Here is a 14,238-nt window from a genome sequence, read left to right as displayed (position 1 = left end):
GAGCCTGGCGTGGACGAGAGCCCTGGAAGGGAACCGGTTAGCATTTACGCTAACATCTTGATTACAGTCCTGCGACGGAGTCGGCTCTAATCCTTCAGACTTTGCTCGGAACATCGGATGAAAGAATTACAGATGGACAAAAACGTAAAACACAAAAACCACAAGTCATCAGGCTGAAATGAAAAGAGACGGGAGGGGAACCGAACCAGAAACCAGCCTTGATGTTAGCGCTGTAGCTACACCTTTATCCACCGTTAGCATGGACGCCGACGGCAGTGAAGAGAATCAACACGAGCAGAAATGACTCACATCCACAGATTGTTACCCGCTTTTAACCAGTTTTAACCAGTTTTAGTGCTTTCTGCTGTTCGGAGTTGAGCAGGCAGAAACCTCTGAGCGGACCCACAGAAATAATGAGCCCACACAGATGAATAGAAAAGTCTTAATACGCAACATTACAGTCAAAAGTATAAAACAGGCGTCGATGAGCGATGCTGAAAATAAATAAAATCACGCATCACACCAGGGGGACAAGGTTCAGCCGGAGCTGCGGTGCTGCAGCCCGCCACCAGGGGGACACCGATTCAGCTCTTTCTGTCTCTCGTCCACAAACGTCTCGTCCCTCGTTCGCTACCTTCAGACAGGACGGAGCTTTGGCTCGTAGACCAACGACTTCACTCTTCACTCGTCCCAAAATATTCTGGCAGCTGATTAATCAGGTGAATCACGGGATTCGGAGATTTTCGTGTTGTTCCCGATCCCGACAGGGACTACTTGATGGCGATCATCCAGACGGGCATGATGGAGTCAGGGAAGCCATCTTGGCGCTGGATGGCGAGGACCTCCAAGCCCGCCTTGGCAATGATGCTCCTCATGATGTCGAGGTGGCGGCTGATGCTGCTGTCCAGGGGGTCCAGCTTGCAGCCCTGCCGGGCCATGTTGTCCTTGATCACCATGACTCCGTTTGGACGCAGACTCCTCTTGCAGCGAATCAGGAAGTCCAGCAGGTCTTTATCTGTCAGGTGACCTGAAAACACACCAGAGAAAACTGAGTCCAGGTCCAAGAACCCCCGGGAATGATAAAAACTACCAGCGCTCACTGTCTGAAGCTTCCCGAAGAGGCTAACCGAGGCCGGTCGTTAGCCTGCTAAACGATCTCAAATGGATGTTATTGTTAAACAATAACATGCTGTTATTAGCATTAGCGTCTTCGAGAAGCTAAGGCAGCTGTGAGTCCTGATGCTAACGTCGGGTACGTACACGCCACCCACTGCATCCAGACGACGTCGTACTTGTTTTTCGGAGGCGTGAACTCCTGCAGATTGTAGCAGTAGTACGTCTCGATGCGGTCCGCGTCGTCGCCCAGGTACTCCTCGTGCGCGTGTAACAGGAAGTGTTCCATCATGTCGGCCATCTCCATTTTCTCAAAGACAGGAAGTAGCACGCCCTTGGTGACGCGTCCGATGCCAGAGCCACAGTCCAGGGCGCAGTGAGTCCCGGCCTTCCCGGGACCCTGCAGGTTAAAACATCGCATCAATAACCTGAGCCGGGACCGATGAAGTCATGTGACCTTCAGAAGGCGCGGTCGGCTGGAAACGGACCACGTTTAAAGATCAGGCACGTTGGCTCTGGCCTGTGGGTCCCCTCAGGGGTCCCTGGACAGGAGCCTTCCCAGGGGGCCCAAACTCACCTCAGCGAGCTGCTCTCGTGTTTCCTTCCATCATTTGTATTCCGAGCTCACTGCGGCCCCCCCCCCCCCACCAGGGCCCCCCCCCCCCACCAGGGGCCCCTCGCTGGGGCTGCCTGAGCAATGGGGCCCCGAGGAGACCTTTGGCGGTCCCTCACAATTGCTGCCACATTGTTCCGAGCGCACGGAGCGACTTCAATCTGCATGAATTCGGAATCGTTTCCTGAAAAGGGTGAAACTGGAGTCGCGACTGGGAGGAAGCCGACCTGCTGGGGAGCCGCTGATGGACAGGAGTCGAGGCCCAGCAGATCTGGCTCGGACCTTCAGAGGTTCTCCAAACTGGTTCTCCACTGGGTTAGGGTTAGGGTGAGCTTTGTGAAGGTCTCAGACCTGAAGTTCTCAGCTCTGGTGTCTGAGCTTCAGCTGGATCATCTCAGGTGGACCCAGAAACGTGTCCAGAGGTCCTGGATGCTAGTTCTGGTTCTGGCACCAGGCCGCCGAGCAACATCTGAGCGTATGGGACAAATGTTCACACCTTCACGTCAGGTTCTTTTTTTAACTTTGGGACCCTCACAGCTCTTCTGTTTACGTCTATAAGTAGCCGCTCAGCCGGCGTCAACGCTGCGTTTCTATTTCGAGCTCCTGTATCAGATCTCCAGCCTGAACTGGACCTCCTGAAATAGCAGCTTTAATTCTGTAGCTTCTGAAAAGCTCCCAGAAGAATTTTTGTACACATGCAGAGACTAAAGAGGAAGGTGGATCGGGGGTCAAGACCAACTGCAGGAGGAGAGGAACCAGTTCCAGGTCTCAGAGCACCTGAGTCCACACACACACACACACACACACGTCTCACACACACACACACGTCTCACACACACACACACACGTCTCTCACACACACACACAGGTCACTCGCAGGTTCTTTGGCTGAGAACTTGAATGACATCTCCTCACTCACCACAAACCTCTTCAGAAACTCCCGGGAACCCTCCAGATCGATGTTGGATATTTCCACGAAGTCTCCCATCATGCCCTCCTCGGAGGCGGGGACGTCCTCGTAGAACTGCTGCGCTCTGTAGTAGAACTGCTTCTCTCCGTTGATGTACTCGCAGGTGACGGGGAACAGTTTCACTGTCACGACACACAACACACACCAGCGTTGACATCCCCAACCAAAACCTGAACCCACCCGCTCAGCCCGTCGCCATGGTTACGGCTGTGTTTATGGACGACGGGGACATCAATGAGACCAGAGGTGGGACCTCAAAATCAGTAATCTCGTTAAACGCAGAAGTTTAATCGGCCGGCTGATCCGCAGCCATGATGTCACAGCAGCTGCGTTAGCCTAGCGCAGCATTAGCCTAGCGCAGCATTAGCCTAGCGCAGCATTAGCCTGCGAGCTCCTCAACACCCAAAAGGAAACGTCAAAACTGCTCGTTTGATGGATTCTTTCAACTTTTGGGTCACCGTCAACACTGAGCAGCCATAAATCAGGCAGAAAAGGTTCTGTTTAACCGGTACCGAACGTCGGGTGTAACATATCTGACCCAGTCGCTGCCACCGGCCGGAATAAACCCCGAAGAATGAGCTCAACATGTCGGAGGGCTTAGGTGACACGTTCCAGGCATGAGTGGGGGAGGGGCCATGGGGGGGGGCAGCTGGAGCTGGAGCTCCTTCTGCAGATTAACAAAGTCCTGTTCTGGTCCGGTGATCCTGTTGGTCACCAGAATATTGCGTTTAGACCCTCTAGCAGCTCCGGTTCTTCTTGGCGGAGCAGATCCTCCTCAGGGTGGCTGGAGCGGCTCCTGATGGAGGTACCCATCGGACTCGTCCTGACGCCCCCCCTCACCTGAGTGACCCGTCACCTCACCTGCAGCCCACCATCATCCCTGGTCCAACCATCATTCCAGTCCTCCACCATCTCTGTTCTTCCCTATTTGGGGCTCATTTCATGACGGGTTCATGCTCCGACGTCACCACACACGTCCGTTAGGAACGCCGCGGAACACTAGCGGGACGTTGTCCCATCACAACACCGAAGCCTGAACTCTCCCGGGGTCAGAGGTCAACAGCCTGTAAAGCTCCCGTCTGCCAGGTGGACCTGCGCTCATACCCAAAGGGATCTTCTCCATCAGGTACAGGTAGCTGGCGAAGAACTCGCTCCTCAGCGTGTGGTGCAGGTGGAAGGACATGCTGTGGCGGCACATGCTGTCGTCCGTCTCCTTCCAGCGGTCCCGGAACGCCTGGTGCGCCGCCTTGTACATGACGTTTGGAGACGAGGCGCCGTCATCGTCCGCTGGAGCCTCCATGGCGTCTGGGCAGGACCTCCGAGGGTGCCGGGAGAGGAGAGCCGAGCGGGACGCCGTTTCCCCGCGTTCTGCTATATCCGTCTGCCTCAGCACGCCTTCGGCCGGTCACCTGCTGGGGGCGGCGGAGCAGTGGGGGAGGGGGCGGGGCCACAGATGTCCGGGCCGTCTTTAAAATTAGCAACATGTTTGGTTGAAGCCTGGCGGCCGTTCGGGCAGGAACGCGGCCTCGGTTACATCATCCCCACGCTTGAAGGTCACAGCAGCTTCATTCTTAGGTCGCCATGACAACCGTTGGCCCCATCAGTCGCTTCCTTCCTGTCCGGGCCGACATGAGCGGTGACACGGCTGCTGGGGGGCGGAGCTTATCTGGCTCACAGCAGGAAGACGCAAACCTTTAACGGTTTATTTTAAAGGTTTATTTTAACGGTTTATTTTAAAGGTTTATTTCACCTAAAGACGAGAACGGCGGTCAGACAGCGCACGAACCAGCCCGATGGCTGTCAGAGCGCTGGAACAGAACCAGACCAGAACTGGACTGTGTAATGCTGCATTCTTGGGTCCAGAGCTGAAGTATAAATAGTCCAAGTTGAAGACGGTATCGTGTTGCCTGACAAGCTGCCCCGTCTTCACAGATCGTGTTTCACCTGCGCTCATGTTCACCTTTACATCAGCCAGCCGGCGTCTTCAGAGCAGAGACACGTTAGCAGCTCGTCCCCGGAGGACGGGAACAGTTTGGACTCTTCTGTCTCACTCGTTTAGCGGCGCTGATGAAGAATCTGCATGAGACAAGAACATGAACTGGACCTTCTCACCGGGGAACTGCGTCACCGCGAGGAAAAACATTCCTCACGTGACCTTTGGTGACCTCTGCAGGAGCGTTGGGAGGCTCCAGGGTTAGCGTTAGCGTTAGCATCACAGAGGAACCCGTATGTGAAACCAGTACAGTGTTCACAGGAAGCCCTCAACATGTGGCTTCCTGTGATGTCATGGAAATGAGGCGCGGCGCTGTGTCTGCGGCTCCACCCGGACCCAGCAAACGGGCCAGAAGAACCCCAAGAACCCCAAACACACCAAAAAAAACACCTGAAAACTCAGGTGTCGCATGTGACCGTGGATCAGGACAAGAGCAGAACCAGAACCAGAACCAGAAGATGGAGAGTTTACAGCCGTTTGTTGGACCAGTGTGACGATGTCCCTCAGGCAGGTCCAGAACTCTGCACTACAAAGGTCAAAGTTCACTGAAAACTGGCATCAACACAAGGAACAAACACTAGAGGGGGAGGAGTCTCAAAACGGAAGGGGGTGGAGCCAAATATGGAGCCAGGTGGACCTCTGGCTGTTCTGCAGACGGTGTCTGGGCCCCCAGAACCAACAAAGTCCAACCGGAACCAAGAGAACCTTGATACCTTGACACATGTGAAATATTCAAACCTCCAGCCAAGCAGTCAGTCCAAATGTTCCTCGTGGGTTCCTCAGGTCCAAATGTTCCTCCTGGGTTCCTCAGGTCCAAATGTTCCTCATGGGTTCCTCAGGTCCAAATGTTCCTCCTGGGTTCCTCAGGTCCAAATGTTCCTCCTGGGTTCCTCAGGTTTCACCACAGGCCCACCTGAGAGTTCTTGGTTCTGGTGTCCGGGCTTGGACAGGAGGGAACCTTCTGCTGGGTCCTTCTAACGGTGGATGGTGATCAATAACCCGTTACCGTGGTGACCGCCGTCTCCGTGTGTGAGTGAAGCAGCTCCTGAGCTCCGGCACCGACCTTCATCCTCAATTATTCAGGAGGAATTTGATTTTCCATGAGAAAGTGGATCCAGTTGCTTTGGGTCAGGAGTGCAGCTCCGTCGTGGAGCACGTGCAGCTTCTCCGGGCTGAAGACCTCAGAACCAGGAACCTGCTGGATCGGATCAGCTTCACTTTAAACGAGTTGGAAGGTTTGGGGTCCTGGTCGTCCTGCTGGGCGAGACGCCGCCGCATCGTTCCGCTGGTCCCATCGCATCATCGTCGGCGCCGCGAGGACGAGGAGAGCCCAGCGCTCGTGTGAACCAGGAGGCCCGAGGTCGTCCTGGAAGGAGGAGCCGCAGGAGCCGGCCGAAGAGTTCCGGGATAGCTGATTATTCCCAACGTTAGGACCGATGATAATGTGGGCCACAGATGTGACCTTTGACCTCTGGCAGCCCTGGTCGCTTCTACGTGAGCTCTTTGCTGCTCCTGATGGAGGTGAAATGCATTGTGGGAGACTCCTGCACACACTTGATAAAAGGGGCGGGGCAAGTCTGTGGTCTGCTGCTGGGGTCGACTGTAACCACGGTAACCAGGGGAGGACTCCACACCTCCACCTGGGGTCAGGTCAGTTTTGGTGGTTTTAATGGCAGAATCAAGATTGACTCTTCTGTCTCCTCACTTCCTGAATCCATGAACCTCTTTGCATTCTGGGAAATGCTGTCCTCAAAGCTGCGTGGTCCTCAGCTGGAGACGACCTCCAGAGCGTGTGATCAGCGTTGTCTCCTGGCCTCCGTCAGGCCTCCGTCAGGCCTCCGTCAGGCCTCCTGAGGAGCCTCCAGGGACGTCTCAGGTGTCCCAGCACCAGGAACGGAATATTTTAGGAAGAATAACAGCAGAACCTCTGCACAAATGTTGTTGTAGGAGCCGCTGGAGGGGGTTAGTGTGTGTAGGGGGGGTAGGGGTGTGTGTGTGTGGGGGGGGGTAGGGGTGGTGTGTGTGTGTGTGTGTGTGGGGAGGGGGGGTAGGGGTGTGTGTGTGTGTGTGTGTGGGCGTGTGTAGGGGGGGTAGGGGTGTGTGTGTGTGTGTGTGGGGGGGGGGTAGGGGTGTGTGTGTGTGTGTGGGGGGGGGTAGGGGTGTGTGTGTGTGTGGGGGGGGGTCGGGGTGTGGTGTGTGTGTGTGTGGGGGGGGTCGGGGTGTGTGTGTGTGTGTGGGGGGGGGGTCGGGGTGTGTGTGTGTGTGGGGGGGTCGGGGTGTGTGTGTGTGTGTGGGGGGGGTAGGGGTGGTGTGTGTGTGTGTGTGTGTGTGTGTGTGTGTGGGGGGGGGGTCGGGGTGTGTGTGTGTGTGTGGGGGGGGTCGGGGTGTGTGTGTGTGTGTGTGGGGGAGGTGGGGTGGGGGTATTAGAGTCCAGTTTAGACAGAAGTGAATTTGTTAGAATTGTGGGTCTGTTTCAGAGGTCAGAGGTCATCAGTCATTCACCTCGACTGACTAATGTGGAGAGGACATAACATCCATCCATCATCCATCCATCCATCATCCATCCATCCATCCATCCATCATCCATCCATCCATCCATCCATCATCCATCCATCATCCATCCATCCATCCATCCATCCATCCATCATCCATCCATCCATCATCCATCCATCCATCATCCATCCATCCATCCATCCCATCAGCCATCCATCATCCATCCATCATCCATCCATTCATCAATCCATCATCCATCCATCATCCATCCATCCATCCATCATCCATCCATCATCCATCCATCATCCATCCATCCATCATCCATCCATCATCCATCCATCATCCATCCATGATCCATCATCCATCCATCATCCATCCATCCATCCATCATCCATCCATGATCCATCCATCCATCATCCATCATCCATCATCCATCCATCATCCATCATCCATCCATCATCATCCATCCATCATCCATCATCCATCCATCATCCATCCATCCATCCATCATCCATCCATGATCCATCCATCCATCATCCATCCATCATCCATCCATCCATCATCCATCCATCCATCCATCCATCCACCCATCCATCCATCCATCATCCATCCATCATCCATCATCCATCATCCATCCATCATCCATCCATCCATCCACCCATCCATCCATCCATCCATCATCCATCATCCATCATCCTCCATCCTCCACCCATCCATCCATCCATCATCCATCCATCATCCATCATCCATCATCCATCCATCATCCATCCATCCATCCATCATCCATCCATCCATCATCCATCCATCATCCATCCATCCATCTCTCTACAGCCTTTTTGTGATATTTTGTCTTTTTCTAAAAGTTGTGGTGATGTTTTTGGACAAACTGGAGTTTTCAGATGTTTTTAAAAATGTGTTTCAGTGATGAAGATGAAGTTTTTTCTCAGCTTCACTCACTCGTTTATCTTGTGTTTCAGAAGATCCACCATTCTGTGTTTCACCACCATGATGTTACATCACACCACACTACTGGTGTGTGTGTGTGTGTGTGCGTGCGTGTGTGTGTGTGTGTGTGTTTCAGGGTGTAATTGGACGTTGGCTCTCGGTCTAACTGCCTCTGAAGCACTAATTTAGCTGTTAGCGGCCCCCTCCTGGACTGGGGCCGTGTTTTGAACAGTTAATGGGACGTGTGTTGGCCCATAAAGGCTCCTCGCTGCTCCTGACCAGGAACCTTCTTCTTCATGTGTGTCTGCAGGTAGGGCGGCGCTAATGAGACGCACGTGTTCTGCAGCAGCTGGAGCGCATTAGGAGCAGGAACACTGACGCTTCCTCCTGTTCTCCCAATTAAAGCTCAGCAGCAGGACCCCCCCCAACATCTGGATCTGATCTTCACTGATAAGACTGATGAGACCAGTGACCCAACAGAGGTTACTGGTTTAAACTGGTCAGCAAAATATTCACGTTAGATATCAGACGTTACGCAACAACCGTAAAGAGGACGAGAAAAGGTGGACGGGGGTTCATCCATCCATCATCCATCCATCATCCATCATCCATCCCTCATCCATCCATCCCTCATCCATCCCTCATCCATCATCCATCCCTCATCCATCCATCTATCATCCATCCCTCATCCATCCATCATCCATCATCCATCCCTCATCCATCCATCCATCTATCATCCATCCCTCATCCATCCCTCATCCATCATCCATCCCTCATCCATCCATCTATCATCCATCCCTCATCCATCATCCCTCATCCATCCATCATCCATCATCCATCCCTCATCCATCCATCCCTCATCCATCCCTCATCCCTCATCCATCCATCATCCATCATCCATCCCTCATCCATCCATCCCTCATCCATCCATCTATCATCCATCCCTCATCCATCCCTCATCCATCCATCATCCATCATCCATCCCTCATCCATCCATCCCTCATCCCTCATCCATCCCCATCCATCATCCATCCCTCATCCATCCATCCCTCATCCATCCCTCATCCATCCATCCATCCCTCATCCATCCATCCATCATCCATCCATCCATCATCCATCATCCATCCCTCATCCATCATCCATCCCTCATCCATCATCCCTCATCCATCATCCATCCCTCATCCATCCATCCCTCATCCATCCATCCATCCCTCATCCACCCATCTATCATCCATCCATCCCTCATCCATCCATCATCCATCCATCCATCATCCTCCCTCATCCATCCATCCCTCATCCATCCCTCATCCTCCATCCATCCCTCATCATCCATCCCTCATCCATCCCTCATCCATCCATCCCTCCCTCATCCATCCATCCCTCATCCATCCATCATCCATCCCTCATCCATCCATCATCCATCCATCCATCATCCATCCATCCATCATCCATCCCTCATCCATCCATCCATCATCCATCCATCATCCATCCCTCATCCATCCATCATCATCTCTCATCCATCCATCATCCATCATCATCCATCCATCCCTCATCCATCCATCCATCATCCATCCATCCCTCATCCATCCATCATCCATCATCCATCATCCATCCATCATCCATCCACCCTCATCCATCCATCCCTCATCCATCCATCCATCCCTCATCCATCCCTCATCCATCCATCATCCATCCATCATCCATCCCTCCCTCATCCATCCCTCATCCATCCATCATCCATCATCCCTCATCCATCCATCCCTTATCCATCCATCATCCATCTATCCCTCATCCATCTATCCCTCATCCATCCATCCCTCATCCATCCATCATCCATCCATCCCTCATCCATCCATCCATCATCCTCCCTCATCCATCATCCCTCATCCATCCCTCATCCATCCATCCCTCATCCATCCCTCATCCATCCTCATCCATCCATCATCCATCATCCATCATCCATCCATCCGACCTCCCTCTCTCTTCTTCTCTTCCTCCCTTCCTCTCTTCCTCCCTCCTCCCTTCCTCCCTCCTCCCTTCCTCCCTTCTTCTCTTCCTCCCTTCCTCTCTTCCTCTCTTCCTCTCTTCCTCCCTTCTTCCCTTCCTCCCTTCCTCCCTTCCTCCCTTCCTCCCCCACAAACGCTCTCTGCTATTCTGGATGGTTCTGTTTTGGTTGGACCCGTGTTCTGCTGGAGGTGGACTGGTTCCTGCTCGTGGGGAACTGGGTCGCTCTGTCTCCACGGGAACAAGCAGCTTTTCAAGCGATGCTGGCTCTGGTCTTCATGTTCCTCAGGTGTTCGGAGCCAAACCGACGCTCTTTTCTTCAGCTGTTTCTGACCCAGAATGATTCTAAATTCTGGGTTTGTGACCAGTAGCAGTTTATTTTCACTTCTCTGGCTTCATTGTTCTCCTGTGAATTTTCGGTTTCTTTGATCACTTTCACTGACTTGTGTGTGATTGACAGCTGCTGTTTCTTTAAATTGGCACCGTTTCCTCTCCGACTTCTACGGTTCCACGTTCTCGGTTAAAATGTTGTTTTTTCCTTCGATCTGAGCTGGTCAGACGTGACAGGCTGAGAAAGAGCAGCTGACTCCGGCTGATTGTGCTCCGAGCGCCCTTTGACCTCCAACAGGAGTCGCTCTTAAAAGACCATTCAGCCAATTAATATTTTCAAAGAACACACGGTGCTTCTAGATGTGGTCGCTGGCGTCCCGGAGCGTTACGGCACAAGCGCTCATTCATCCGCTGACTTTTCTTCCTTTCTCGTCTGTTTGCGTTGCAGCTGACGAAGCCCAGACGCTCGTGGCGTTCTGCACCGCATCAGCGCCGACAACAGACGTGAGCTGCTGTTCGCCAAACGCGGCTTCAGCCCGCAGGTTAGGCTAGGCTAGGTTAGCATCGGTGGCTAACGGTACGCAGAACACATCAACAAATTCAGTGAAACCTTGAACCAAGAGAATCGTTTTGGTAAAATGATATGGCTCGCACGGGCCCCCACGGGCCCCTACCAGACCCTACCGCCCCCCCCTGGGCCCCTACTGGCACCTACTGGCCCCCACGGACCCCTACCGGCTCCTGCTGGCTCCTACCGGCCCCCACGGACCCCTGCCGGTTCCTGCTGGCTCCTACCGGCCCTCGCGGGCCCCTACCGGCTCCTGCTGGCTCCTACCGGCCCCCACAGGCCCCTACCGGCCCCTGCTGGCTCCCAATGGTCTGTTTCTCTGACTGTCTCTGATTGCGTTGCCCCAGTTAGCCGCGGTGCTCTCCGTTAGCTAAAGGCTAAGGGGTCGTTTGTTTGTTGAGCTCGGCTGTCAGTGTTGCCAGATGTGGATGTCAAAGTTGACCTTTTCTCAGTCTATCTGCCCCCCCCCCAAACTTATATTGGATGGCAACTAGCAATATGACCAGGAAGTGACCTCTGACCCCGCCTGAGGGCTGCTCTCCCCTCACTCTTCCATCCATCTCAGCCTTTGAGTCAATGCAGCCTCCAGTTTTCAGGAAGTGATCAGAAATATGAAAACGACTGTTTTTACGTTAAAATCAACACGGGCAACGTCTGCTTGAACCTGCGCGAATCACTAGAAATGCAGAGAAATGCGTAAGGTACCGAGTTGGAGACGCTTGCAGGTCGTTCTTAGCACTGACCCACTATCGCCACCCGAGGTAACGTGCGGTATTACAGCAGCTCGGGCTGCAGCTGGCTCGTGTGGTTCTGACTGCTGACTCGTCTCTTATCACCTGAGGTTGAGGTCTGCCCCCCAGTGTTGAATGGGTCACCGGTTGTGGTTGTTGGATGTCAGGAGCGATGGTGGAGGCGGAGCCAGTCCAGGCCGCGGCGCTCTGGTGGCCGTCTGTGGTAAATAAGCAGAAGCAGGTGCCAGAGAGTCTAGACGGGGCTGATTTGGGGTCCAGGGCCCCTGGTATGTGATATCTAATCCAGGCTCTGCCCAGCCCGAGTCCTCACAGGGAAGCTGTCCACCTCTGCCCCCCCACCCCCGACCATTTCCTGTTTAATGTTAAATCAGCACGGGGCTTTCTGACGCTTTATCTCACACACTTCTCAACTCAAACGTATCCTTGTCTCCTCCCCCCTCCCGTTCAACCAGCCCGGTCTCATCAGCTGTTGTCATAGCAACAATGGAAGCCGACCACAACACTTGGGCTCCGTCGCCTCACAAACACGCCGGCTTTTCCCGCCACTCAAACCTCACGTCGGCGATTAAGCGCGTGAGTGACGCGTGTGGTCAGCGGCCGGTCTGAGTGTGACGGGCGCCAGACCTCAGATCAGCCTAATGAGCTGCAGATCAGACCCCGGCGAGCGGCGGCGGCGCTGAAGGAAGTGTTCCATTGAAATTATCAGTGAGACCTATTAAGACGGGAGCCACATGAAAGCGCCCGACCAGCTCTGGACTCTGTCAGCAGCCGGACGGCGGCGCTGAGAGGGAAAGCAGAGCCGCACGCTCGGGGCAGCGCGCCGCCCCAGCGCCGGCCTTTCGTCACGTTCGCAGAACCCGAAGACGTTCCGAGAGGAACAGGCGGCCGCGGTCTGAGGAGAGGACGAGCGCCGAAAACTGCTGAGTCACATTAACGAGAGCTGCTTCCTCGGATCTCTCGACCCGTCTCTCTTCAGCCGCCATGCTAAAGGCGTTAGCCGCGGCTGTTAGTCCGTGTGTGCCTGACGTCTCAGTTCTGTTTGAGTCTCAGTTTGTTGGCGATTTTGTCCAACGGGGACGTTGACGGGGACGAGGACGGGGACGGGACGGGGACGGGACGGGGATGGGGACGAGGACGAGGACGGGGACGGGACGGGACGGGGACGGGACGGGGACGTGTGCTCCGTGCGAGCGGTAACCCTCCGTCTAACTCCGCCCACTCACATGGGCGTTATTGAACTGAGCTGCAGTCAGCACGTGCCGCCTCTCCCAGAAGGCCTTGCTGCACCAGCACCAGCGACCCTGGAGCCGACCCGGCCCGAGGTTCCCCTCCGGCCTCCAATCTGGACTCCAGATCAGATCAATCTCACCATTAAAAAGAGACGATTTCAGATCAATGACTGGATTAATCATCCCTCCAGACATTTTTCATTTTTCATTTTAACTACAAACAATGTTTAAAATTACCGATTTGTGGGTTTAAAAATGTTAAAACTAATTTATTTCTTTTGTATGTTTGGATTCAAGATTCGAGATAGATTAAAGAGTAAAACTAAAATATCTAAGTGGGTCCAATCAGCTAGAATCAGAAAACCAGACCGACCTCAGCCCAGGTCCTGGTCCTGGTCCTGGTCCTGGTCCTGGTCCCGGTGAAGGCACCGAGTTCCCACGTGTCCTCGCTGAGCTCCAGACGGGATGACAGCAGGAAAACGCCGCCGCCGCAGCGACGACGGGGCCCGTTGTCGCGCTGACCTTTGACCTCTGATTGTTTGTTCCTGACACAAATGTTTGATGGAGGCGACAGATGCTGAGTCAGCGTCACATCTGGAAACATTTCATGGACTTGTCGCCACCTTTTGCTTCCTGACGTTCCGATTTTCACTGATTCTCCCCAAAGCTCTAAAATGTGGCTTCGTCCCTCCGAGTCCAGATTACCCATCAGCCCCTGCGCCGGAGCGGCTGCTGACGATGCCTGTTGTTGGAGCTCCACCTGCTGGTGGTGCAGCAGTCTGCAACCAGTCGTGCTTGTGATGAAGGCGCGCGCACACGCACACACACACGCACACACGCTAGTGGAGCCTGTCGCGTGTCGCGCGGAGCCGGCAGGTAAAACCAGCCCAGTAAAACCAGCGTGGCCCAGTTGAGCCCAGTTCAGTGTGAGCGAGCAGGTGTGTTTGATAGTGCTGAACTGGTTTTAATGGTTTTTCTGGATGTTTACACGAGGGAATAAAGGTGTTTTTATTTACTGACCTCGTGTTTGTGATGAGCATCAAGATAATCAGGTCGGTCTGTGAGGATGGTGGACGTTTGTCTTGTGATGTCACTTCCTTTCCAGTGAAATAGCATAAACGACAGCTGTTTCCAGGAAACTGGAATCAAACCCAAACTCCTCCTGACGCTGAGCTGGCTTTGATGGTGGGAGCGTTGAGGAGGCTCCTGAGATGAAGAACATCCCTGA

At 54.0% G+C, this 14,238-nt stretch overlaps 1 protein-coding gene across 4 annotated transcripts; it reads right to left on the bottom strand.

The window, feature by feature from the left end:
• Positions 1-316: 316 nt before the first annotated feature.
• On the bottom strand, positions 317-14,221 carry ntmt2 (N-terminal Xaa-Pro-Lys N-methyltransferase). Of its 4 annotated transcripts, XM_057037854.1 has the most exons (5): positions 13,634-14,221; positions 13,380-13,555; positions 2,646-2,818; positions 1,261-1,513; positions 317-1,027 (listed from the first exon to the last, which is right to left on the bottom strand). In XM_057037854.1, exons 1-5 carry the CDS (start codon positions 13,717-13,719, stop codon positions 771-773), a joined length of 945 nt encoding a protein of 314 aa, XP_056893834.1. In that variant the 5' UTR covers positions 13,720-14,221; the 3' UTR covers positions 317-770. The 4 variants fall into 4 exon arrangements, with proteins under 4 accessions (XP_056893834.1, XP_056893833.1, XP_056893835.1 ...); XM_057037853.1 differs by having other exon boundaries at positions 13,380-14,221; XM_057037855.1 differs by lacking the exons at positions 13,380-13,555; positions 13,634-14,221 and adding an exon at positions 3,801-6,534.
• Between the last annotated feature and the right edge of the window lie 17 nt (positions 14,222-14,238).

Source organism: Takifugu flavidus, chromosome 7 (assembly GCF_003711565.1).
Source record: "Takifugu flavidus isolate HTHZ2018 chromosome 7, ASM371156v2, whole genome shotgun sequence".
NCBI lineage: Eukaryota > Metazoa > Chordata > Actinopteri > Tetraodontiformes > Tetraodontidae > Takifugu > Takifugu flavidus.
Note: the sequence above shows the minus strand (reverse complement) of the source record. Positions and strands in the feature narration are given on the sequence as shown.

What these genes read in the sequence shown, in the direction of transcription:
- ntmt2 (XM_057037853.1), bottom strand. Translation starts at nt 13,719, where the DNA reads ATGGGTAATCTGGACTCGGAGGGACGAAGCCACATTTTAGAGCTTTGG. An exon ending in CAGGACCTGGGCTGAGGTCG is followed by an intron (nt 2,819 to 13,379) that starts GTCTGGTTTTCT and finishes GTGTCGTGACAG; the next exon opens with TGAAACTGTTCCCCGTCACC. An exon ending in AGTTTCTGAAGAGGTTTGTG is followed by an intron (nt 1,514 to 2,645) that starts GTGAGTGAGGAG and finishes TTTAACCTGCAG; the next exon opens with GGTCCCGGGAAGGCCGGGAC.